Below are 24885 nucleotides of genomic sequence, written 5' to 3'. Positions count from 1 at the left end.
TTCCCCCCTTTCCTGAGTAAATGTTTGATCATGATATGTTCCACTTTCTTTTTCCTGGCATCTTGTCAGTATCATCACTGATCCGTCGCCAGCGTGAAGTTCGAGCGACATTTCCATGATGCCTGCCACCATCTGGTCCTCTCACTAGCTCCTCATCGTTACTATGGAAACAACAGCTCCAAATAGCCTCGTTCTTATCAAACCCACATTGAGCAAACAGTAATCAGAACGTGGTTTTATTTATTAAATTGTCTAAGAACCGCTCCCACACCTCCTTGTCGCTGCTGTTTAAAATCTCCATAATGACGTCATTGGCGCGGTTCTCGAGCGCTCGTTTTGTTGCGCGGACACATGCTCACAGGCAGTCGATTGTAGAACTTTATTTGACATTTTGACGTCATCTGATTGACAAAGAATTGACAAGAGGAATACAAAAGAGTGGTCCATATTTCAATCTTCATATTATTGAATTTCCTGCATGTTGCAGCAAGTTCGCTGTGTGTACGTGTGTTTTTCGCGTGTTCGTGTGTTTACATGCGCACGTGTGTGCACGTAAAATAATTTGTGTGCACTAATTACTTAGCAAAGAGACGATAGAAAACATTAGTATTGCTGCTAGCTGGCATGCTAAACATGGCCAAGTCCGTCATGTGACCTCACATTTACAAAAACTACAAAATGATGGCATGATACTGGACTGGACTTATGACGTCATGACCTGATCTCATAATAGCATGATGGTCTGATGAGCTAGTTACTTAAGTTCCCAAAAAACAGCAAACAAAGAAAACCATTTTGCAAGCAGCGTTTGTCTCATCATGAGCCTGTCCCAGCTGATTTTGTGTATGTGTGCGTGCGTGTGTGTGTGATGGGGTGGGTGTGTGTGTGTGTGTGGGGGGGGGGGGGGGGGGGGGGGGGGCACACCCTGAGTTGGTCGCCACACCAACAATATGATTAAACAAATCAAAATAAAACGTTAGAAATGATAACAAGCTTAAAGTCCTCTGGTTACAAATGGATGAGCGCAAATTCTAATGGCAGTGAAAATGCGAAAATCCTAAAACACTCAGATAAAACTAAGCTTTTCATTTTCAATCGATTAACAACAAGAACGGAAATGTGTGCCTTGTCTAAATGAAATCATAATTATGTCATGTCATGATGTGATGATGTGCAATAACGTCGCAGTATGATATGATGACGCATGACAAGATGTGTGAGATAAAATCCAACAAAGCATTCCAAACTATTTTACAACCTCACCAATGTCATGGCAACGCCACGACGTCACAACACCTTGACGACGCGCAACGTCACAAACTTCCTACGCTGGATGTGTTAGAGCGTAACAATGGGACGACACGATATAACATCCCGACATATTCACTGTATAATGTGGTAGAGCGTGACGTTGTAGAGGAGCTGTCGCCCGTTGTTCCAAGCGTAGAGGGCCCTGTCGCGCGGATTGTAGTCCAGCATGGAAATGTGGCCATAGGCGTTGGCGAGGGGAACATCGATATACTCATACGTGGACGAATTGGTGGAGAAGGCGTAGTAGACCTTGGTGGCGCCCGAGTAGCCATTGGTGACATAAAGTGTACCACAGACCATGAAGGCCTCGCCGGCGCTGCGTTTGGGATGGTTGGTGGTCCAGCTGCGTAACACCCGGAGGCTGTCGGGGTCCAGCCGGCTCAGCACGATGTTTCCGGCGTTCTGATTGGTAGCGTAGACCGCCCACAACCCGCCCTCGTCCACCATCAGATCGATGTCAGAGTGGCCGCCCCATGAGTAGTGGTACATGTTGTTGTAGCCAGCGAAATCCAGCTGCCGAGAACGGGTGATGACCGAGGTCTTCAGGTCGAATTTGATCAGTGTGTGAGACTGGAACTTGTTGAAGTACAGGGAGCCATTCAGAACCACCTGGCCCGTCCCGGACCACGGATGGGGCAGGCGGTGCGACGTGAAGTTGTCCGTTGTCATGAAGGTCGACAGCGACTCATACTCGCGCACGAAGCGATTGTTATGGTAGCCGTCCATGTACCATACCTGGAACACGCACACACAAAGCAGACCGCTTGCTAGCTTGCGTACCTAGCAAGTCATATGCTAGGCTACGTAGTGCGAAAATGTTCGTGTTATATAACACACACATGACTATGTGCGCGATCACGTTGAAACACTAACTTGCTAGCTTACACTTGTTTACAGGCTAACATTAAAACAAGATTTAACACGCTAACTAACATATGCTAACAGAATGTGCTAACATGTCACTCTACTAACATGCTTGGATCTGATATTAATTTAATTTAATCGGGTTAGCAAATTCGCTATAATTCATTCATGTGGTAATCTTGGCCCAACTTGTCTATCAAGGGGCCAGAAGGGGCCAGTATTATTAACTCATTCAATCCCAAAGACGTATTTATACGTCTTTACGGTCCAGACATTAAATGACGGGCACTATTTTCCAGATTTCTTTTTCAAATATTAAAGAAGGGTCTTAAAATAGTTATTCACGTAAAAAAATAAAGTACATGAAATTTATCGTCTTGGACTCTCAAAAGATATGTAATAATCCGTCTTTTGGATTGAATGAGCGAACTTGTCATTGTTCTTTTGTGAAAAAATGAAAAAAAATAGATGTATACATATATATATATATATATATATATATATATATATATATATATATATATATATATATATATATATATATATATATATATATATATATATACACACATATATGGAAACACACTCTCCTCAGCTTTTATTGTTTGCTCACTGACCTGCAAATATTTGTTGGACCCACAATGTGGTTTCCAGGTCAAATGACATGGTGAATACCATCTCTATTATCTCAGTATGTGAATTGACTGTGTTTACATTTTGTAGTGAAATTTGTCGAAACAAGCTTTGCTTTATAATACTTTTGATAGTTTGAGTAGATCTCAGGGATATCTTCTAAGAAAAAGATTTGAATCATATTCTTGTCAATGAAATGTGTAAGCAGTCTTCCTCCCAGAACATTTGGAACTGTATGCCACACTTCGTGGCGTTTTTACTGTGGACTATAAATAATAAGAAAAATCAGAAAAGTCGATTCATTCGAATTCATTTAGATAAGGTGAGTGGCAATATAAAATGGCTGCCAGTGGCTTCACTTCTCTATAGGACAGGTCAGTGACATTGTTTGTCCACTCATATGGAAGTTGTTGGTGCTAACATGCTCACATACTATGTGCTAAAACGCTACATGTATTGTTTTAGTGACATGCTACCTATCTAGGGATGGGTGAGTCGGGAATAATGAATAATTCCCAAAGCAGTTTTTGCAGGTAGAATCACTTATATATTCTTGACCCACAAATCACTACAAAAGGATTTCTAAGTAACAATCTAGGTTCACTACCTTATTTTTAGCACGCTGTATCTAGTGCAACCCGTTGCGCCTGGAAGGGGGCTCCTCCCACCGGCAGTCCCTTTTGATGGTTTCTTATTTTCCCCAAATGGTGTTTTTGAGTTTTTCCTTCCCCTACTGGGAACTTTGTTCAGGGGATGCTGTTGTGTATTGATGGTGTTCTGTATGACTTCATTTTCACCTGAGAAGCCATTTGAGACTGCGGTGATTCAGGGCTATAGAACTAAACTTAACTTGACTACCCAGGAATTTTTCTAGAGGTTGGTATGGTTGATGCTAGGGCTGATAAATGTAAAACCGTCAGATTGCTAGTAAAGGATGCAATGGTTAAAGGAAAACTTGGTATTTGTGACCTGATAGCTGTGTGCTTCCCCAACATACCCTGTTGTCTCCAGCGGGTGCCATCGGGTCCGTCATCCAGGAACCAAACCTGGACCCGGAGGTTTTGACGGTGACCGGCTCTGCTATTCTTGTTAACTTTCCACAAGCTGAAAGGCAAACGAGAAGGGGAAGTTGCAAAGGAGCGGCTTGGTATCTGCTACGCTAGGCGAGCTAGCCTCTCGCTCACCCAGCCGCTGCATGCAAGCGCGTAGACGGTCCTCCAGGCCGGACACGCGAGCATGCAGGTCCTGGTAGTCCACCGGGGCCACGTGGTCTTGCAGTTCGGCCAGCGTCGCAGTCACGTTGGCTGCTTCCTCCTTGAAGCGTCGCACTAGAAGAGCATCTGCCTTGTAGGCCTCCAACATCGGGATGAGCGGACGCAGCTCCGCCATCTTCGCCTTCATGGCCTAAACGGTCACAACTTGCTTTTGTCAAAGTCAGTCAATGCCACAGCCTGTTACCTATCATTCAGTAACAACTGAGTTACGCAATGTAGTCTGACATAATTCCAGAAATAATGTAACAGAATGCTGTGTAACATAAGGTAACGTTGACTAGGTACATTACAGTGTAACGTAACATTTTGAATACTTACTCGTGAGTGTGTTTGCAGGTCCGCTTACCTGGTAGTGCCTGGCCTGGTTGCTCTCATGCCCCGCCTCCACTTCTTTGAACTTGTTCTCAAGGCCTCTAAGCTCCGCCTCCATCTTCTCCACCACGCCGATGTCCTGGCGGCTGCGCCTCTCCAAATCCTCGATGGAGCGGCTCATGTTCAGCACCTGCGACATTAGCATCGTGCTAACTTTGCAAACAGGATGCATGTGCACAAGGCGTTTTTCTCTCACCTTATCCAGCAAGTGTCTCACTTGCTTGCTGCGAGCGTCTCGGGTGCAGACGGCATTTTGCGGGGTGACCACCGTGCACACGCAGCCACCTCCCGAGTCCTGGGGTGAGCTGAACACCTGCCAGCCGTCACGCTCTCGATCCTCTTGTGTCTGCGGAGCCGCCGGACCCACCTGCATGTGTGTTTGTGCGGGAAAGACGAAAAGAAAGGAAGTTTCGCATTCCTAAAAATACACACATTCAGCACACTCAAGATGTCAGATGAATACATTTGCGCTGTGTGCGTGCGAGAAAAAAGCAGATAACCTACTTCTAAAAATACAACCGCACCAAAATCGGCTGAGATTCTGCAGCGCTACCAGGGGGCGACCATGGACACGCCTATGAATTTGCTGACCATCCCAATGGCTAGTACAGATTTTACTTTTCCCAAGTGTGTCGTTGTTTTGTTCAAAACAGATTTTGCATATTCTGGCTCCTTAAGAGTCATATATTGTTTATTTTTTGGTTACAAAACTGCTTTATTTTGTGTATTGATATATTTCATTGTGAAACGCAAACTCGACAATGTTGGCACAAGAATGTAGCTTTGTCTCCTGAGCCAAGCGCAGCCTGTATGTATAATTTATGTGTTCTGCATGATATGTAGTCAGTACAAATTAACTAGGTTTGATGATTTGTTTGTATTAGAGATGCTAGAAATGTTTATTTATGATTGGATATTAGGAAAACTAGCAATTAACATCATTAATGTTAGCATTTAAGACAGAGATTAGCACATTAGTTTGCATATGTTAGCATGCTAGCTTAGTCGCGTGTTTATCATATCAGACAAGCCGGCGCAGTATTTTGTTGTATTTCACAAAAGTATTTCACAAAAGTATTTCAATGTTTTTATATTTTTTCGTAGTTAATTTAATTTGCAATTAGGAAAACTAGCTATTAATATCATTAGCGATTAGCATTCAAGCCAGAGATTATCACATCGGTTCGCGTATGTTAGCATGCTATGTTATTCAATGCTATCTTAGCTTATTTTATCATATCATACAAGAATTTTGTTTTATTTTACAATCACATTTCAATGTTTTTATATATATTTTTTAGTTGATTTTACACCTTCAGTCATCAACTGAATAAAAGTGCAATAATCAGCATCATGTGTTATATCATTAATGGTGTCGTCTTGTCTAGCTACTGCGGGAACGTAGCAACGGACACATTCTACATAACTCAAAATCTTAACTGCACTGGTATTAGTCTGCATATATTACATCATTAATAACATTAAATATAACACAATAAGAACATCAGTAGACACTTTTTGATTGGCTTACTTCAACAGGATAATGATATCCTGAAGTTCTGCTTTTTAGTTTTGCTATGCCACCCCGGGATTTTGAGAAACCCATTTCTGAACAACCCTATGAACATTTTCTGGAGGCGCCGCTGCTGAGATGTTTGTGCACCATATGTGAGAGAGCCATATGCACGGCTGGACTGGCCATCTGCCACAGAGGGCATATACCCGGTGGGCTGGCATTTTTTTACGGCCCACGCATTGTTACTATCATTTTCTACCCTTTTCCGAAAAAGACGGTCACATGAAATCTTTAGACGGAGCAGCCCATTAATTAATTCACAATAACGGCAAACTCAACCAATCAATGACAGTTGGTCGAGCCGGTCAGGCTCATCTGAGCCAAGCATGGGCCAATTTTTTTTTTTTTTTTGCGCCAGTTCAGTCCCGTTCTGTTTTCGAGATGTGTGTGATGCTGTGCTAGACCTACGTTTGCAAATCGCCTGCAGAAAAGACGTGTGCATGAGTGTGAGGACGGGGTGGCGTACCAGCGTGCAGGAGGCAGCGAGGAGAAGAATGAGCAGGAACGACTTGACCGCATTCTCTTCGATGTCCATCCTTCCTTCTTTCCTTTCTTCTTCTTCTTTCAGCTCTGCCGCCGCCGCCAGTCCACCTTCAACACATCCTACACAGTGTGTGTGTGTGATGATGTCATTGTTATGTGGCAGCTGAGGGAGGAGTCATCATCCACGGTGCTGAGTGCATGCCCATGTATGCGAGTCTTGGTGTCGCCTGCAGCAGTGACATGAAGTCGCTTCATCAAACGTTTGTTCGCGATGGAAAAGCTTCACGCGCACGCGCAGGGAGGACATTGTCTCCATGGCAACCACTGAATGATACTTCCAGCTGGATGCACACATTTAAGCAGCTGGATGACAGACACATAGATTTGGACACACACAAGCACACATTATTCAATGTATCGATCACCTTGCCGGTTACTATGGTAACCAACGCCCAATCACAATGTTCTTTATGAATATTAGTATTAGCATTAACTCAAGGAATTGCATATCGTTAGCTCTTGAAATGAAGGTGAGAGTTGTCCGAGACGTCACGTGATCTCAGTGAGTGCAAACCTTCACAATAAAAGCACACATGAAATCACAGGCGGAGTCGAGTTCTTTTACTTTGAAACAGGGCACATACAGGAAGCAACGTAGAGTAAAAAATAAGACGTTCACATACAACACAACAACAAGGCGGGTTAATTCTAGAGGCAGGGCTTGCAAAGCAGTTCATATTCATACAGTCATGACTCAGCATTTCCTAATATTATGACTTCAAAATGGAGCTTTTTATTTTGAAAACTTTTCTTCACATCCTGTTTTCAAAATAAGAACACACGCACACATTGGCATTCCTTCACTGACCCCAGACCAGCAGGTGTGTTTGCGTGTATGGGACGGGGTCAATGTCTATTTCGAATGAAACAGTGTAGCTTTCATCTGGTTTCCATGAAGACCCTTGTGACCATGGTGATTGTTCCCATGGCAACACAATGTGAAAGTGTGAAACGAGGAGGACGATGTCACCATCTGGTGTTTTATGCAGCCTCACTTCCTGTTTTCTCAGGTCTTCTTCACACCAGACGACTCGTCTGCACAAAGCCTGCACACACATACGCACAAACTAAAGCACACATTTACACAGACAAAGACAAACGCAAATAGTGACACATATAATGCAAAGATACATAAATGTACAGAAAAATAACTTCAAGTGCATACAAGTGTGCACATTACACAGAAAATCAGACACACAGGCTGATGCACACAAACGTGCATACACACACACATAAATGCACTTAAATCAAACCTCCACACAAAATACATCTACACACACTAGCATGTACAACATATGTATATGCAAACACACACACACACAGATGCACATACGTACTTACATGCATACATACAAATACACGTTTGCAAACAAGTACAAAAACAACAAACACAAAAACACATACATACAGTAGATAAGCCTATACTGTAGGTGCACACTCATTCGTGCATGCACACACAGACAGACGAGCTGTAGACACAAATCTACAAAAGAATATGTAAAAATGGAGAAACATATATAGTAAGTGCAAACAAAAAACACACACACATGCGCACACCTACACACTAAGTTCAACACAGGCATACAAACACATACACAAATGAACACACATATGCGAACATGCAAATACACAGAGACCAACACCTAAGTGCATGCATGTACACATATACACCAACATACACACAAATATACATGTATACATACACACACATGCACACTCACGCACACATTTACACAAAAACAGACACACACTCAGACAAGCATACAAGTGCGCACACACAGATGTCCACAAACATAATTACATGCACAAATAAATATTCATGCAAATAACACATTCTAAAATATGCAGATGCAAATACATTTTTTTTCACACACATAGATGTAAAAAAAAAAAAAAAAAACACTTCAGAAGAAGCATAAAATGCACACTCACGCACACCCACACGTATTACAAATATCTTAAAGAGCCTATGGTGATTATTATGTTCTGGCATGATGTTTCCACTTGTCGTGATTGGTTGCCGGTGTTGACCTTTGGGCTCCAAGAAGACTTTGATGTAGGAGGTGGGCACATATCCTTCTTCATCTGGATTCCTGCGCACACGCGTCCAGCCGTCGCCTTTGTCCTCCTCCACCACGCTAAGAAGCTCCCCCTCACACATGGAGAGCGTGCCCTCGTTCTGACCTGTGGACACCACCATCATCACCATCATCATCATCATCAATATAACCCCGTTCCCGTTGTCACGGTCATGAACTACCTCGGAAGGGGTAGAGGGACTTGCAGGTTCCGATGCTGGCCAGCGGCTCGTCGTCATCGAAGTCCTCATCGAAGTCGGAGCTTCGGGACTTGGAGAAGTGGACCTCAGCGCTGGGATCTTCTGTGTAGCTGCCGTCGGGACTGCAACCGCCACAAGCATCAAAGGGGGAGGAAAAACAAAGAAGGAAGTAAAAGAAGACGAGAAAGAGAAAACAAATCCATTTTTCCAGAAGAAAGAATGAGAAATTGTTGTCAACCTTTCTCTGCTGTCAGGACTTGTGGCTTTAATCTGTTTCAACGTTCCCGGCGTGGATGGGTCACTGCCAAAGTGAGAAGGCTTAGGACACACGTTCAAAGCCTGCTCAGCCTCCGCCAGCCATGCCTGAAACACACGCACGATTGGAAAAAAAAAAAAAAAGCGTTGACATCATCACTGGGGTGACATCACAGACAGGTGAGCTCGTGCACTTCACTCCTCCACGACATCATCACAGTCATCATATCACTGACGTCGTCACAGTCATCAAAGATGGCCACCTTTGTCGGAACATCGCAGGTGGTCGCGGACGGATGACAAGGACCAACGACAACCCGACGAATCTTCAAGCGTCGACCGCTTCCGTCACGAGCGTATTCTCCGAAAATTTGAGAGGTAGCGATACTTCCGGTGAGTGCTGACTCAGCAAATCTCATAGAATGCTGAAAACCCACTCATCACTCTCTCCAAAATTTGCCTACTTGTCGATTGCTGGGGAAAGGTAAAGAGATTTGACAAGCCTTCAAAATCTTCAGCGCTCCACCAATGCTAAACGCAAATCCTAAAACTCTTCATAGGTCATCAGTCCACTGGTGAACATTCAAACAGTTTGAAAGCACAGACTGAAAGTTTGGCTGCAGACGACTCCTCAGAACTTCAGCAAAATGGACGCCGCCACGTCTAATCCGAATCAAAGCCCAGACTCCAGGAAGGAGGTGAACTGGAAGATCAAGAGGCTGGTCCAGAAGCAGGACGAGTTCAAAAAGCTGTGGACGAGCGACCGGTTGAGCCATGACATTAAGATGGAGGCTCTGCAGTCCCAGAACCGGGATCTGCAGGAGAAACTGGATGCGGCCAACAAGGACCAGGAGGAGCTGATGACCCAGTTGAGAGTCCACAAAGCACAGAACTTCACACTGGAGCAGAGGAAGTGCATTATAGAATCGGAGGCCAGAGACCTGAAAGTAGTCGAGGCGCAGCTTCAAGACAAGATCAGAGAGCTGGAGGCTGCGTTGGTCACCTGGGAGAAAAACCTGGAAAACCAGGCTCAGAAGCATAGTCAGCAACTGCAGAAGGTGGACAATGACTGGAAGGAGAAGATGCGTGAGAAGGATGAGTCTTTCGCCAAGCAAGTGGCCGCTCTTCAAGCTCAGATGGACAAGATGACCAAACAGGCCAACGACCTGGCCGAGGACAAAAGCAAACTGCAGGCGGCGCTGAGCGAGCGGCTGGAGGAGCTGGAGGCCCAAAAGGGCATCCGTGACAAACTGCAGTATGACCACGGCGTGGAGATGAGACTAATCCAGATGCAGAAGAACGCGCTCTCCAACAAAGTGACCGCTCTCACTAATACCAATGACGACCTGATGGAGAGGAAAGAAGCCCTCAGGAAGTCAGATGAGCAAAAGAGCAAAGAACTGAAGGCTAAGATCGGCATCATCCACGAACTGCAGACGCACAAGGAGATTGTCAATGCGCAGCTTCAGCGCGAGGAGCAAGGAGCCCAGACCCTGAGGAACTCTCTCATAGAAATGGAGACCGACATGGAGGCTCTGAGGGCAGAGTACACAGGCGAGCAGACTGCCCACAAGGATACCAAGAAGGACCTGGCCCTGGCCAAAATGCAGGCTAATGACATGGCTGAGAAGATCAAGTTCCACGAAGGCCGAGTCAAGGCCCACCAAGCCAGCGTCAAGAGTCTGGAGTGCGTGCTCCTCACCAAGGACACGTACATACGCAGGTTCCGGGAGGACCTGGAGACCTCTATCTCGCTCATCAACAGACCCAAGAGCTTCACCAAGGCTATCACTAGTCTCAAGAGGAAATATATCACAGGGGACCTGGACGTTTGTGTGGACACCATCGAGGAAAAGATAGCAAAGTTTTTGGAGTCCAACAAGCTGCAATCGGACCAGTTTGAGAAGACCATCCAGAGTCTGCGGCGTCAGCTGGAGCAGAAAGACACGGAGACGCAGAAGCGGCTCCAGAAATTGGACCGCTGCCGCTCAGAACTGATAAAGATCATCAACGAGCAGCGCCTGGAGATCGCCAAGGTGAAGGCGGAGCTTAATGACGTCACGCACCAGCTCAGGCAGTTGGCCGCGCCCCTCGCTGCGGCGAGGAACAATCGACCGTGAACTCCTGCCTACCGTACCTGACCCTTCAGTTGTCACGACACATGCACACATACACACTTAGACACTCAGGTACACACATATCTACACAAAATTACACACACACACACACACACACACACAAGAGGACGGCAGTGAAATTGATGGATCCACCTGGTTGTTCCTAAGCTCCTCCTCCAGCCTGTGCAGGCTCTGTCTGACTTCGTCCAAACGTGGCTCCAGGGCAGCGCCGTCTCCCAGGTTCGGATTCTGATGATAGACAGCCTTCATTTTCACCAGCGCCTCCCTGGAAACACAGCGGGCTGATGCTAAGCTAACAAGTCAAAAAGAGGCGCGCACAGGAAGTCATACCACCTGCGCGCTTGCTCTCAGATCCGGTTTTGCTAATCCCAAGCGAACAACCCACACTTGGACTTCATCACCTTTCTCTTGTTAACGCTTGTGGTTCATGCTAAGCTAATGCTAACAAGCGACTTGCAGCACCTCATCTCATCTGCTGTTCTATCTGTTATCGATTATCCCAGCTAATGCTAAGATAACAAACATCACCTTTGCTCTCGCTCTCGCAGGATCTCTTGTCCGATGTGGTGAATTCGGTTCTGAAGTTTTTTCCGTCGCTGCTCAATTGGAAGGTGGCTGCAGTCAGCGGGGGTGGAGCCCTGAAACCACAGCACATTTTGACATCTCGGCTTGGCACCTAGTTATTATTTTATGCTTGGCTGCCGACGGATGCCTTTCATGTTCCACAATTCTCACCCTGTCTTGGCGGTTTTGTCGCGTGGTGTCATCTGTGTCGATTATTATTTTAGCCTCCTACAGTTTTTTTTTTTTAAACAAAGCATGGAATTGGTCAGCTTGGCTTTTGGTTCAATTGATAAAATTATCTCTGTGAGAAAAGCAGGTAGAGGGGAAGCCTCTTGCCCCTCTGGGACATTTGCTGCTACATACATCTCATTTTCCGGGAAAAGTCACAAAATGACGTGCCTATTAATCTTATTCGAAGGGGATGCGGAGGAAATCTACATACTTTGAATCCTGATAACAGGCATCCTCCTTATTGGAGGAAATTCTCCTGACAGAAGTGGAGGAGAAACCGCCCATCTTTTTGGATGGTGTGGGACGAGCGATCAACACTCAGACTCATGAAACGAGTGAACTCGTTTGCAAATTGGATGCGATTTCTCGCACAAAAACCTTTGTCATGGTAGAGCAAGCGGCATCTTGCCTGAAAGAATTGAGGACTAATTCAGATAAATGCCCCATTGAGAGTCACACGTTAAACGACTCAAGCCCGACCACAGTGTCTGCCTGTCTATTCCCAAATCACAATTCGCCAAACAACCCATAATGTAATCTCGATTTTCCTCCAGAGAAGGAATTCTGCATCTTATCCTCATTCGTAATGCGTACACGTCCACAAAATACACACACAACTTGCTTATATGCCTGTTGATTCCTACATTGAGCGCACATGTGACCTGCTATCTCTGTCTACTACATGTACAATGTTAGTTTTATTTCCAGAATGATGGATCGAAAATAGTATTTTTTTCCCTACCACTATCCCTTACATTTACTTATCTAAACTCTCGAGGTGCTACTTTGGGAGTACCCACTGGCCTTTTCTTCCCGTCTCCCATAGTTGGTTCTTGTCTTGTTATGTTTCTTGGTTTAAGCCTGGGAGGTGAAACCTTGTTGCCTTGTAATTCTGTAGGTGCAATGACAATAAAGACTCGTTGATTTCTAGTGGGCCTGTCCTACTCACCAGTTTGAGTGACAGCTGTCCAAATGGATGCATTGAAGGAAAGACATTCAGGATTAGGAATACCATCAAACCATTTTGCGTTTGTAGGCAGAGCTGTTACATGCTGTAAGTACAGTAAATTATTTACGCGAGTGGTATGAAAATGAAACGAAAACGAGTAAACTAGTTGTACGCAGTTCACAAAGCATTCAAATTGAATTTTTTTTTCCTAAAAAATCATTTGTAGTTTTTCATGAATAAGGTTTTTCATGAAAATAAGGTATTGACGAGGACTATTTTGAACAAAACAACTCCCCAAAATATGATTTTTGAAAAAAAAGATCTAAAAAAAAGCAATTTTCCACAAAAATATGCCCCTTTTATTTAACAAAACTATTAGTAATTATTGTAAAATTAGGATACAGTTTTAAAAAAATTGTGTTTTTATGGTAAAATACTGAAAAAAAAAACTATCGATACTGTTGATTTTACAAAGTCGTATTGATACTTTGATTTTACAATGACAAGATGTACTGTGTAAATTCAACAGTATTGATACAATTTTTTTCATTGTAAATGTAGAAAATGTGTGACTGTACTTTTCTGGCAACCAAGTATTCTGGTATTTTGCCGTATTTTTTTTAAACAGTGGAGTATATGTCCCGTCATTTTTAGCATGAACACGCTACTGATTAAATGCAGTCGAGAATTAGAACATAATAGAAAGAAATTTGACTTAAAGCTAACGAAGCCAACGCGAATATTTTTGTGAAAATGAACAGGTACTCCTCTCTTGAGGCTGCGCAGGCACTGCTTTCTGGTTCGGGAGCCAGAGGTCATAAGGTCATTGAGCCGCTGCGCGATGGGCTCCCTCGCAGCCGGGGGAGGGGACTGCGGGCTGTCGGCCACGCCTCCTGGAGAAGGCGAGGCGGGCGGAGGCGGTGGAGGTTGGCGAGGCGACGACAGGAGATTAAGCAGCTGAGCGGACATAGAGGTCGAAGGTCATCAAAACAGGGCGGCCAGCTCAAGTGTGCCGAGAAAGACGGCGGAGCGCGTACTTTATTTTTGCGTAGAAAAGGCCACAGCTTCCTGCCATGCCTGCGCCCCTCCACGTGGTCGTCCAGGTAACTTGACTCGGAGATGCTCCGCCTCATGGAGGTGGCGTAGTCCTCCAGGTCTACGTCGCCCGGCGGCTCGAAGCCCGACTTGTACACATGCACCACCGTGCGCGTGTCCTGAAAGGCCGTGGCGTCCCGTCAACATCAGCACCTTCGCGTTGCAGGATCAAAGTCGGGTCAACGAAGCGTACACTCACCGCCTCGGCCTGGATGCTTTCGGCGGCGTCCATCATGGCGTCCAAACATCGGCTGACCACGGGAAGCGATTTCTTCTCGGCCTCGGCCGACGACCGCATGGCTGAGCCGACGCGCTCGATCCGGCGCTCCTCCATTTCCTGGATGCGCTGACGTACGCGCGCAACACCTTGGGTGCTTTCGACCGGTCGAAAGCGGTTCCAAGCGGTTCTTTTACCTTGTATATAACAGGCACCATGGTGTGGTAGTGCTGATGCTGATCTTGGTTGAACTGGTTCAAAGTGCTCAAATATTCCTTCTTGGATTCTTGAGCCGTTTGCTGCTTTTGTTGCGCCGCCTGACGGGTCTGAAAGAAAAACAAACCGACACTTTGTACACGACCTCCGCCAGGCATCAAAATCATCATTGGAATTTGTAAATAAGAAAAACTTACCTTAAAAGAGCAGCGCTGTCACATGAAAATACACACACACAAAATAGTTCATATTACTTGAATATAACCAACCAACAACAAGAACTATATATATATATATATATATATATATATATAGTTTTGTATATATATATAGTTATATATATTTTGTTATAGTTGCTTATTGTTGCGATATAATGTGGCTCAAACTATGCAAAACAAATTCCTCTTTGCAAATAGTAATTTTCAGTGTTAACAACTGGTACACAAAGCTCAGCAATATTGCGCAACCTTCTCAGCGTCCACGTTGTTATCCATGTCCATCCTGTCGCACATGTGCTGTGCTCGCTCCGCCTCTTTGCTGTCGCGCTCATAACGACGTTTCGTCTGCAATGGCACAATTCGTCAATGAAAACGTGTTTTGTGGTCAAATGTCATTCAGGGTTATTATTACAAATGTGACGATGATGATGATGATTAAAAAACAGGTGCTGACATCATTTAAAATATGACTTTTGGCAGGATTAAAAATGTGTCTTCACAAGAGGACGCAACATTGACATTGTTAAAGATGTGATGATGCTAGCATTACTAAAAATGTGATGCTGACATTCAAACATGACTTTAGAAAGCACAAAAAATGTTATCTTTAAATAAGTCAACAAATTATCTGTCAACTCATCCATTCATTGATGCACCCGTAATTGGAATGTCATTTATTTTATAACTATTCATTAAAAAACAAACATGTTTTGTCACTTATGACACTAATGTGTTAAGGGACTCCGGCAACAACCAATCATGGCTCAGCTGGCAAACATCACATGACCAAATCCAAACAGGTGAGCTGTGATTGGTTGTTACCTGAGCCCTGAAGAACTGTGATGTCATAAATGACAACATGTATTTTTAAAAATTGTCAGTGAAAAACAAATTAGTGATCAAATTAATCACATTAAAATTATGCATTTTGACTGCAGAAAATTTCAAAACTGGTAAATTATCCATTTCATTTGACTCAACTCACAGACTCAAGTTGCTTCCAGGAATTTTCAATATGTTGCTGTGCACGGCGGCCATCTTGGAAATGCTGCGGGGGAAATAAAGTGCAAATTTGTCAGTCTCGTGCACTCGCTCGTGCTTGAATGCGCGTGCGCGCAACCTGACCGACTTCCTCTCGGCTTTGAGCTCCTGAGTGAACCTGCTGAGGTCGGCGGCGACGTGCGAGTTGAGTTTGTCGGCCACTTCCTCTCTCTGCCCCGCCAACTCACACAACTGCTGAAGTGTGGCGCTGAAGGCCATGCACCAGGTGTACCTGAAGGCAAATGTGTATGCGTGTGGTAAGGCTTAGGTGCAAGGAAATGCATTACGTCAATGCAAGGTCCCCCGTAAGATAGTAAGACAGACTATGTGTGTGATTTGTTTTTCCTACGTGGTGGGCCTTGAATTCTGGGTTTTTACTATTTTTATGGAACCCTCTTGTTCTTGTGGGGCCATTTTGAGAGGTCCTCACAAGTCCAGACCTCTATTTGAGGGTCAAGACTGAATTTTGGCAGGTGTTAAGGCAGTCCTTCTCATATATTAGGGCAGGGACAGCCAGTGTGATGCGATGCCAGGGAGTGTGAAGTGTAATTGCACATCCATGACAGTAGGTGGTGCAGCGCTGCGCTCATTGTCTTTGCATTGTGCAGGAGTTTTTTTTAATTGTTGTCGACAACGTTCTTTATCTAAATCACACTAATAATTAATGTAATTTAGAAAACTCTCAATACAATGTTCTATACATATTTCTTCGGCTTAAATTTTTAAGATATTGTTGCTCTTGTATTAATGTCTCCACAAAAAAATAATCAACCTAAAATAGCCTATTTTGGATCACAGAAAAAGTCTGTTATCAAAAAAAAAAAAATCATTAAAAAATCTTTTTCCACAAAAATAATCAATATAAAGTGTCAGACCTGTCCCCAAAATAATAATTGTGAATAAATATTTGTCCACGTAAAATATTAAACATAAAGCATCCTGTTTTGGGGTTACAGTAGAGATCTGTTCACAAAAAAAAAATAATTCATTTAATTATTAATAAATATTTGTCCACAAAAAATAATCAACATAAAGTGTCAGAGTTGTTCTCAAAGATAAATAATTAAAAAATAAAAATAAATAAATAATTGTCCACAGGAAAAAAAAACAACTTCCAGTGTTCTCTTTTGATCATAGTCAAAATGCCTTCACAAAAACAAACCATTAATATGACAGGTAACGAGTAGTGGCTCATGACAAGTTGCGTCAAACCATTCTAGTAAGGGGCTTTTATATATGTATATATATTTTTTTAATAAACGTTTTCTCTTTCCTGTGCCTTTGCAAAAAAAAAAAAAAAAAAAAAAAAAAAAGAGAAGCACTGGGTGGGGTTAGGCGCTAATTTCTGATGGTTACGATTAGTGTTCAGGTCTAGGAAATGCATTATGTCAATAGGAGTTTAAGACAGTAGGATAAACCTGTGTGTGCATAATGGAACTAAGGAATATGATGATGATCATTTGAAAAGAGTCAACAAACGACTCACTTACCTGTTGTCATCTTCTCTGCTCCTCTTGGGAAGATACTTTTTTGACAGGCTCCTATATGTTCACGTACAAACGCAGACATGTATACACATTTAGAATGTTTTCATGAATCCGAGTGATGTCACGATCAGTGACGTCTCATTCCAATGAGGACGAGGCACACGTGGTCACCTGATCTGTTTGGCGTAGTTGAGTTCGATGTCGGCTCGCTCTTTGACAAATTTGGTGTACTTCTCCAGGAAGTCGATGCCCCAACTAGTGTGTTTTTCCAAATTGTCAAACTGATCCTGTTACGAATGCAGACGTTAGTTAACATTTACATTTTCACTCCTTCGTTCTAAACGTTAGCGAAAAAAGCCGGCCGAGACAAAGGCTAACATCTGCCTCGAGGACACAAACACAAAAAAAAATGACTGCCTGTTCAAAATCATTCATATCTCTACTTTTAATGTTTTTGAACAAAAATATATATTTACGCACTGTAACTTTCAAACAACTTAGTAGCCTTCTGGAATGCGCTTGCTAGCTTAATGCTAACACATAATTGAAAATGATCATGTTTAGTTAGTTGTTAGCATCACCGCGTTTGAACAAGAACAATAGCTGGCAGACACTGCCACAAGACTCGTTTTATAAGCAAATTAGGAGGGCAAAAAAAAAACCTGTTAACTATAGAGTGTAGTGGTTACTCTATGTTGTACTGCCCCCTGTTGGCCAAAGTAGACAATTCAGAAGGTGCAACACAATTACTAATAGAAAACGTACACAGTACCTGAATTAAATATCGACGTTAAAACGGTTTGATTCTTTATATTTAATTTGATTGTTAGAATTTGATGTTTTATTAAGCACAGCATAACACAGTAGTTACCACTACCGAAAATCCCAAACCCGCTTCAATTCACTCTTGATCAAACTAGTGGAGATGAGTTGACTAATCAACTTTAGTCATCAAGACAAGACCTGGACCGCAGACGAGAACATGATCTGAGAAATCGCTTGCACCTGGCGTCTGGCATGGACATGACACCTGACACAAAAGCGCATCTGGACTTGATGCTTTAGAGCAGGGTTGTGATGGGAGACGTAGCTATCAAAAACATGTGGGGTAGTGGAACGAATTTGGACACACCCTGCATAGACCAAAGCTCAGAACGTCTTTTAAATTAGCCCAGGACCTGACGACTCAAGATTGGATCCGACCTGAACCTGACATTTTCTGCACCTTGACATAAGACTAGAACTAGCCTGAGCCCATTGGGTCTTAAACACCTGGACTTGGACGCAGACCTGGAAAAGTAACTTCTAGACCTGGTCTAGACTCTCTCGAGACTAGCTGGACTATATTAGTATTGGACTACATAGACCTGTATTTCAGTTTGCAGGCGTGATTGGAAAGCCTGGTGAGTGACGTCAGCCCTCACGTGGCTTGCATTGACGCGTCCATACCTCGAGATTCCAATGTGCTGATGCGCGTGCACGAGAACGTGTTGCAACGGCATAGCGGACACGAGCAGCCGCCCGGCAGCGAGACACCCGCCCGCCCGCGCACGAGCCGCAGGTGCATGCAGGTGCATCCCTGGGTACGTACCCACAGTTCCGCGCCCCAGTTGACGCTCATGTCGCCACCTCTCCTCTTCCTTCTCCTCCTCTCCCTCTTCTTCTCGCCGCTTCCGTGCGCGCTCGCGCCCGCCCGCCAGCCGTGCGTCTGACCGTACGTGCGCGTGCGCAGTGGCAAGAGCCGACAGAGCAGCGGACGCGGTCACGCGCCCTGCCTTTGTTGTCTCGAAGGGGACGCCTGACTGCGTGCGTGTGCGCGCCTGGCTGGGCATGCGCAGTGGTAACTTCATTGTGCCAGAGGAGACGCGCGCGCCACCAACCCGGAGGTCGATTCGCCAACGGTCCATCGGCCTCAATCTTCGACAAGAAGGGAAAAAAAGATTGCTCCCAGAATAAAGGGTTCAGTCTCACGTATATATATATATATATATATATATATATATATATATATATATATATATATATATATATATATATATATATATATATATATATATATATATATATAGTGAAAAGTGTAGTTTTAAGCATACCACTGGATATTAGACATTACTACAATTATGAAGTATAGGAGTGTCTTTCATTTTTGCTATATGCCTTACAGTTACATACAGTTTATGATGAGGAAGATAAGTGTTTAATCATGTCATAGCATGTTTATTGAACATATCAAATTGATGGCTTAGTAGTTTTCAAATCTGAAGTAAAGGGTAAGACTGTTTAATTATTGTTGAATGAAGGCAACCAAAATATCTTGGATAATCACAATGGTATTATTTATTAGACATGACAATTTAAAAGCGAGTTTATCAAGAGTCTTGGAAATTTATATCATTTGCTTTTGCAGAACATATAAGATGATATGGTGGCCCAGATCTGGCACCCGGGCCTTGAGTTTGAAACATGTCCTGTAGCACCTAAAATTTTTTGAGTGAGTGAAAGTACTTTTGGTTCTTTCACAGAGCAAAGCTGAAAGGAAAATCCATGTGCTAAATCTGCAATTTATATTAAAGTTCACGCTAAAAACAGTTGTACTAATATTAACCCAATTATGGGTTAAAAAAAAAGGACTGACTCATTATTCTGGTCAATGTGACCCAAAAATAAAGGGTTCAGTCAATGCGACCCAAATAATGGGTTGGTTCTGGGTTGTATAAAACAACCTTTTTGTACAGACAAATTGGCTCATTTTGTCAAACCGTCCAGAAAGTTGGGTCAAATTGACCCAAATATTGGATTGGTCCTTTTTTTTTTATTTAAAGCATAATCAGTTTATTTTTAACCCAACTGTTTTTAACGTGTTATACATTCATACATGTAACTGTGGGAATCACACACCACTTTTTTCAATATTTATGAAAACTTTTATTTACAATTTGTCAGAGAAATCTCTAAAAGAAGACTTGGACAAGCCTAGCTGCTACGCAGCAAAAAGAGTGACTCAGACCAGCCAAGATTGACTTTTCTAAACCTTGGATAAGGAAAAAGCTTGGACAAATGAACTCGTGGGTTCTCCATCGCTAGTTCAACGCCCAAGCGCCCCTGCCTGGTTTTTATTAATTCAGCAAAGCATTGCACAGTACAAGACATAACAAAAAGAGCCAGTCGGGCACCACCAACTAGAGGACTCAAAATGCAATTTGCTCAATAAAGCATAATAAAGAAGAAGTTTTGACTTGTATTTTGCAAAACCAAACATTCTGATTCGGTTCAGGTTACTGTCTGAGTGTAAATGTACAAGGTACAACGTTGAGCCGTTAGCGTAAAAAAATAAAATAAAAATAAATAAAATCATCATATAAGGGTATTTTGATTTCCCATTCAAAAAGATGAGACATACCAAAATGCAACTCTGCCAGGCAAATGGACCACAAGTAATGGCGGTCGAATGCACGAATCAAACTCTTCGGGTTTTAAAATGAAATTTATCAAATTAAAATGTAAAAGTTATTGTTCTAACGTGAATCTTTAAAATTGAAATTTATCATAGGTTGCCATGCAGTACCGATGTTGAACAATGGGTGGAGACAAAGACAAGAATGATTCTGAAATACCATGTCAATGAACAAAACTTTATTTACAAGTGCAGTACTGGAGTGAATGTTTGTTTTTACTTGCTTGTCTGGTTTTCATCTCTTTGTCAATGTTGAAGTCTTCCTTGTGCAGTCCGCTTCGAGAATAAAAGGGTGCTCATTAAAAGCAAAGGAGAAAGCGCCAAGGTGGAGGGGGGCAGAGTCTCGGGAGGTTTGTGACAGGCAGGTTGTGTTCAGGTGCGACGTCCAAAACAGCATGCCGCCACCTAATTGACCTTCATCAATGAGTCATGAAGGTCACTCATGAAGATGATGATGACATACGCTCCTCATTAGGGCTTGAGCGAATCCTTCAGGGAGCGTTAAGATCCTCAGGAATGGCGATGATGAAGATACCCGAAGCTGGCCAAAGTTCACGCAAATTCATCCGTAACAAAAGGTTTCAGTGAGGGGATACAAGGTGATTCACATGCGGCAGGTGTCATGAAAAGCCTCCAAGGTCCTAAAGTCCCTCCACGTTGGAGGGAGGCCGTCCTGCAGGAAACGATCGCATCGCTGGCATGGAGACTGGAAGAGCTTGATGTAGCTCCTCAGCCAAGTCTGCGCACCCACACACACAAACCCAAGCAGACACACATGTAAACAAGTGTGTGTGTGTGTACATGCAGCACGTGCTATTTTTTTCTCATCTGACCATGAAAGAGCGCACGACGACGTCGGGCATTTGCGGTAGTTGATAGTGCAGCAAAGCGGTGGTGGCGTGGTCCGTTACCTAGCAACCACAACAAAGATCAGCAACTGTGCCACGGGAGATGCTCCCCCCCCCAAGAATCACCTTCTGGAAGACCTGATGCTGTGACTTGGTCCAAATGTCCAGCTGAGGGGGTCAGACAGTGTTACCACGGCAGCACACACAGCGGCAAGCGGCCACAAACCATTTGGAGGGGGATCTTACCTTGCCGTCATTGTCGTAAACGTTCTCATTAAAGCCCCGCACCAACGTTCGGTCGATGAACAGTGAACGCATCACCACAATGGCCTTGAGCACTTTACCCAGCGTGACCTGACAGGAGGTGACACGTTAACCCGCCAGGAAACTGGAAGTACGTTTTTGTTTTTGCTACATGGTGGGTTTGGATTTCTGGTTTTACTACCTTTTGAGGACCTTTTATCCTTGTGGTGCCATTTTGGTTGGCTCCACTAGTCCAGACCTCTTTTTGAGGGTCAAGAACTGGTTTTAAGTTTAGGTTGGAATTGGATTTTGGTTGAGGTTCGGGTTAGGCAACCAGTTGTGACAGTTAAGGTTGGGGTTAAGGGCTTGGATATGCAAGTCCTACATCTAAAATATTCACTCAATGCCATGGACGAGAATTCTCGTCTTTTAAAATATGTTGTGTGCCAATGATGAGAATTCTCATCAAATACGTTTTTTTATGAAAGGGTAGCTGACACCCTTGAATAGTGCTTATTTTAATAATGAGCAAAATGAGCACTGTAGTGATAAACTGTGACCATTAGATAGCAGTGTTGCTCACATTGGGGAAGAAAGCCAGACATACTACATATACATTACATGTAATTTTCATATGATAGCACCCATGTTTATATGGACATAGCACACAATATTATGTTGAACTTAAAAGATTAGCAAAATTGCTAAAAATCGTCTAACACTCTCGGGATTGCCTTCTTCCATAACGCTTAACACTGAAAGAGTCAAGACAGACCTTTGTGTATTTGTGTGTGTGCGCATGTATACCAGCAGAACGGCAGATGTTCCGTTCGGGCGAAAAAGTTCAATGCTCATGTCGGGAAACAATCGGCCGATCCGAGAAATCACGTCATCTACGTACCTGAAAAGACAACGTGCATTCATTTATTTTACGCCAATTCGGACAAATCTTTGAACACTTACCACGATTTAACACAAATTATTACCGGAATAATTACGACATTTGACTGCTATTTAAGGATTAATTGATTATAGAAAAGAATTATTGAATAATTTCAAAATCAATTAGTCGTCACCTAACCGTTGCACCACCACAATTGACTCCATTTTGCTACAATCGAGTTTGGTTGCGGGGGTGACTCACTGTGGGGGTAGGACAAGGGTGCTGGGTTGGACTTTAGGCCGTCGCTTGGCCGATGCTCCCATCTGATTGGCCGAGCGTTTGAGCGACTGCTGGTTGAGCAAGCTGGAGGCCAAGCCGGCATGGTACTGCAACTGCCAACACCAAAAATACCAGTCGGGTGAGCCAACGAGCGTGGCGGCTGTTAGCATGTTAGCACGTTAGCGGGCCTACCTTGTTGGACCACTTGTAGGCTTGAAGCAGCTGGGAGTAGAGCGGCGTCTTATCTTGGACGGGATCCAGACTGAGGAGGCCGCTGTTGTGCAGGGGGTGAGACTCGGACGGACGGCCCACCAGACCGCTCAGGCGCTCCAGCTCACTGATTCCCAGCAAAAATAAAGAGACAATGGTACATAGCCTACCATGATACCCTCCAATCCTTCCTGGATTGAGTACCAAAGCAATCAAGTACTTTAGGTAATTATGTACTAAAGTAATTCATTACTTTATACATGGAATACTTTGTACAGGGAATTAAGTACTGTAAAATATTGAAAAAATGTGTATCTGGGGTAGATGAGGTCAAGAGTAATTAGTACAAAATATTGATGATCATGTTGTTATTAACTTTTGCAATCTTAACAATTAACATTGTGAAAACAGGATCAATATTGTGTAGTCACAAAAGTTTGAAACTTGTATTTGTATTAGGGGGAAATGGAGCCACACAATTTCTTTACAATAATATATTCTATACTGCCCTGTCTAATTAAGTTATTTGGATTAATATTGTTCTTGTGGAATATGAATTAAGGAGCAAAACCCACCCGTTTCTATTTCTCAGGGCGTGGCCGTTTTACTTGCCGAATGAAAATGACATCACAGATGCTCATGTAACGACCAATCATGGATCAGTTCGCGAATATCACATGACTAAACTGGAAAAAAAAAAAAAGAAACAGGTGAGCCTTGTTTGTTTTTTTGACCATCAGTGGTGTCATTTTCATTTGACAACGCGTTGCAAAATGGCCACAAATGTAAAAATTATACAGATTTTTTTTTTTGTTGGAGCCCATAAAATAGAACATATTTGTAGATAAATGTTTTAATGTGACTTCTGCTTTATATATCACTTTTAAAATCTTGAAACTTTAAGATATATAACTTTGTTTCACACGGGTCAGTGACTTAAGAAACATTCACAAAATATGTTCTCTTTGCAATGAGTTCATCCTTGATACGAAACGCATCGTTCAGTCACCGGACAAATGAGTTTCGTTCCAAAAATATTTGCCAGAATGATGCATAAATTGACTGAAGCGAGTTTTGTGTGCTTCCTCGTGTAAATTGAGACACCTTGGTTGAAGGCAATGTTTGACGTGAAATGTGTGAAATAAGAAGGGAGTCGGGTGAATTGACTAACTTGAGGTCCCTGTTAACAGCCTGCAGGTTGTCTTGAAACGCGGCGATAAATTGCTTCTCGCGACCTTCCAGCGTCTCGCGGTTCTTCATGCCATCCTTCAGGGACTCGAAGACGCGGCTGACGCTGGAGCGGAGCGCCTGAATGCCGCTAATGGCGTGAGAAAACGCATCCAAATTGACTCCAACGCTTACTACGTCCGCCATTTGTCGTCGTCGAATTCCACTGTCGCTTGTAGATGACGTAATCGGTTTGGCAACCCGATGCTGCGTTCAAGTTTTCGTCGAAGAAACGGACAGTTTTTAAAAGGTTTTGTACTACGATAAACGTTTTTTTCGATACGTACAATGTGCAGTATATCGTAGCATTCTTGCTTATCATATGCATCACACATATTACAATTTAGTACACCATAAAATGCAAGAAACGTCTGATACCAATAACACCGTTAATCCCCTGCCATTCGCAGGGGGCTACAGACAGGGCCGACCCACAAATAGTGTTAATCCGTATATAATTTTTGACGACCATTGGAGAA

At 43.4% G+C, this 24885-nt stretch overlaps 3 protein-coding genes across 4 annotated transcripts; all 3 read right to left on the bottom strand.

Annotated features, from left to right (window-relative positions):
• Positions 1–364: 364 nt before the first annotated feature.
• On the bottom strand, positions 365–6770 carry LOC148429022 (noelin-like). The gene is made up of 6 exons (XM_088428168.1): positions 6497–6770; positions 4651–4821; positions 4429–4584; positions 3993–4212; positions 3806–3912; positions 365–2046 (listed from the first exon to the last, which is right to left on the bottom strand). Exons 1-6 carry the CDS (start codon positions 6563–6565, stop codon positions 1384–1386), a joined length of 1386 nt encoding a protein of 461 aa, XP_088284294.1. The 5' UTR covers positions 6566–6770; the 3' UTR covers positions 365–1383.
• Positions 6771–7119: 349 nt separating this feature from the next.
• Positions 7120–19062, bottom strand: fnbp1a (formin binding protein 1a). 2 transcript variants are annotated; one of them, XM_088427911.1, is made up of 18 exons: positions 18854–19061; positions 17434–17549; positions 17266–17316; positions 15860–16007; positions 15720–15782; positions 14984–15079; positions 14714–14728; positions 14498–14626; positions 14283–14429; positions 14026–14202; positions 13754–13945; positions 12989–13003; positions 11773–11882; positions 11377–11509; positions 9090–9214; positions 8834–8973; positions 8605–8757; positions 7120–7619 (listed from the first exon to the last, which is right to left on the bottom strand). In XM_088427911.1, the coding sequence occupies exons 1-18, from the start codon at positions 18881–18883 to the stop codon at positions 7591–7593; spliced, it is 1869 nt and encodes a 622-aa protein (XP_088284037.1). In that variant the 5' UTR covers positions 18884–19061; the 3' UTR covers positions 7120–7590. The 2 variants fall into 2 exon arrangements, with proteins under 2 accessions (XP_088284037.1, XP_088284047.1); XM_088427921.1 differs by lacking the exon at positions 12989–13003 and having other exon boundaries at positions 18854–19062.
• Positions 19063–20873: 1811 nt separating this feature from the next.
• Positions 20874–24562, bottom strand: med27 (mediator complex subunit 27). The gene is made up of 8 exons (XM_088428283.1): positions 24351–24562; positions 23162–23306; positions 22952–23082; positions 22615–22708; positions 21811–21918; positions 21691–21732; positions 21550–21627; positions 20874–21455 (listed from the first exon to the last, which is right to left on the bottom strand). Exons 1-8 carry the CDS (start codon positions 24551–24553, stop codon positions 21321–21323), a joined length of 936 nt encoding a protein of 311 aa, XP_088284409.1. The 5' UTR covers positions 24554–24562; the 3' UTR covers positions 20874–21320.
• Between the last annotated feature and the right edge of the window lie 323 nt (positions 24563–24885).

Source organism: Hippichthys cyanospilos, chromosome 1 (genome assembly GCF_059441005.1).
Source record: "Hippichthys cyanospilos isolate Australia breed blue-spotted pipefish chromosome 1, RoL_Hcya_1.0, whole genome shotgun sequence".
Classification (NCBI taxonomy): Eukaryota; Metazoa; Chordata; class Actinopteri; order Syngnathiformes; family Syngnathidae; genus Hippichthys; species Hippichthys cyanospilos.
Note: the sequence above shows the minus strand (reverse complement) of the source record. Positions and strands in the feature narration are given on the sequence as shown.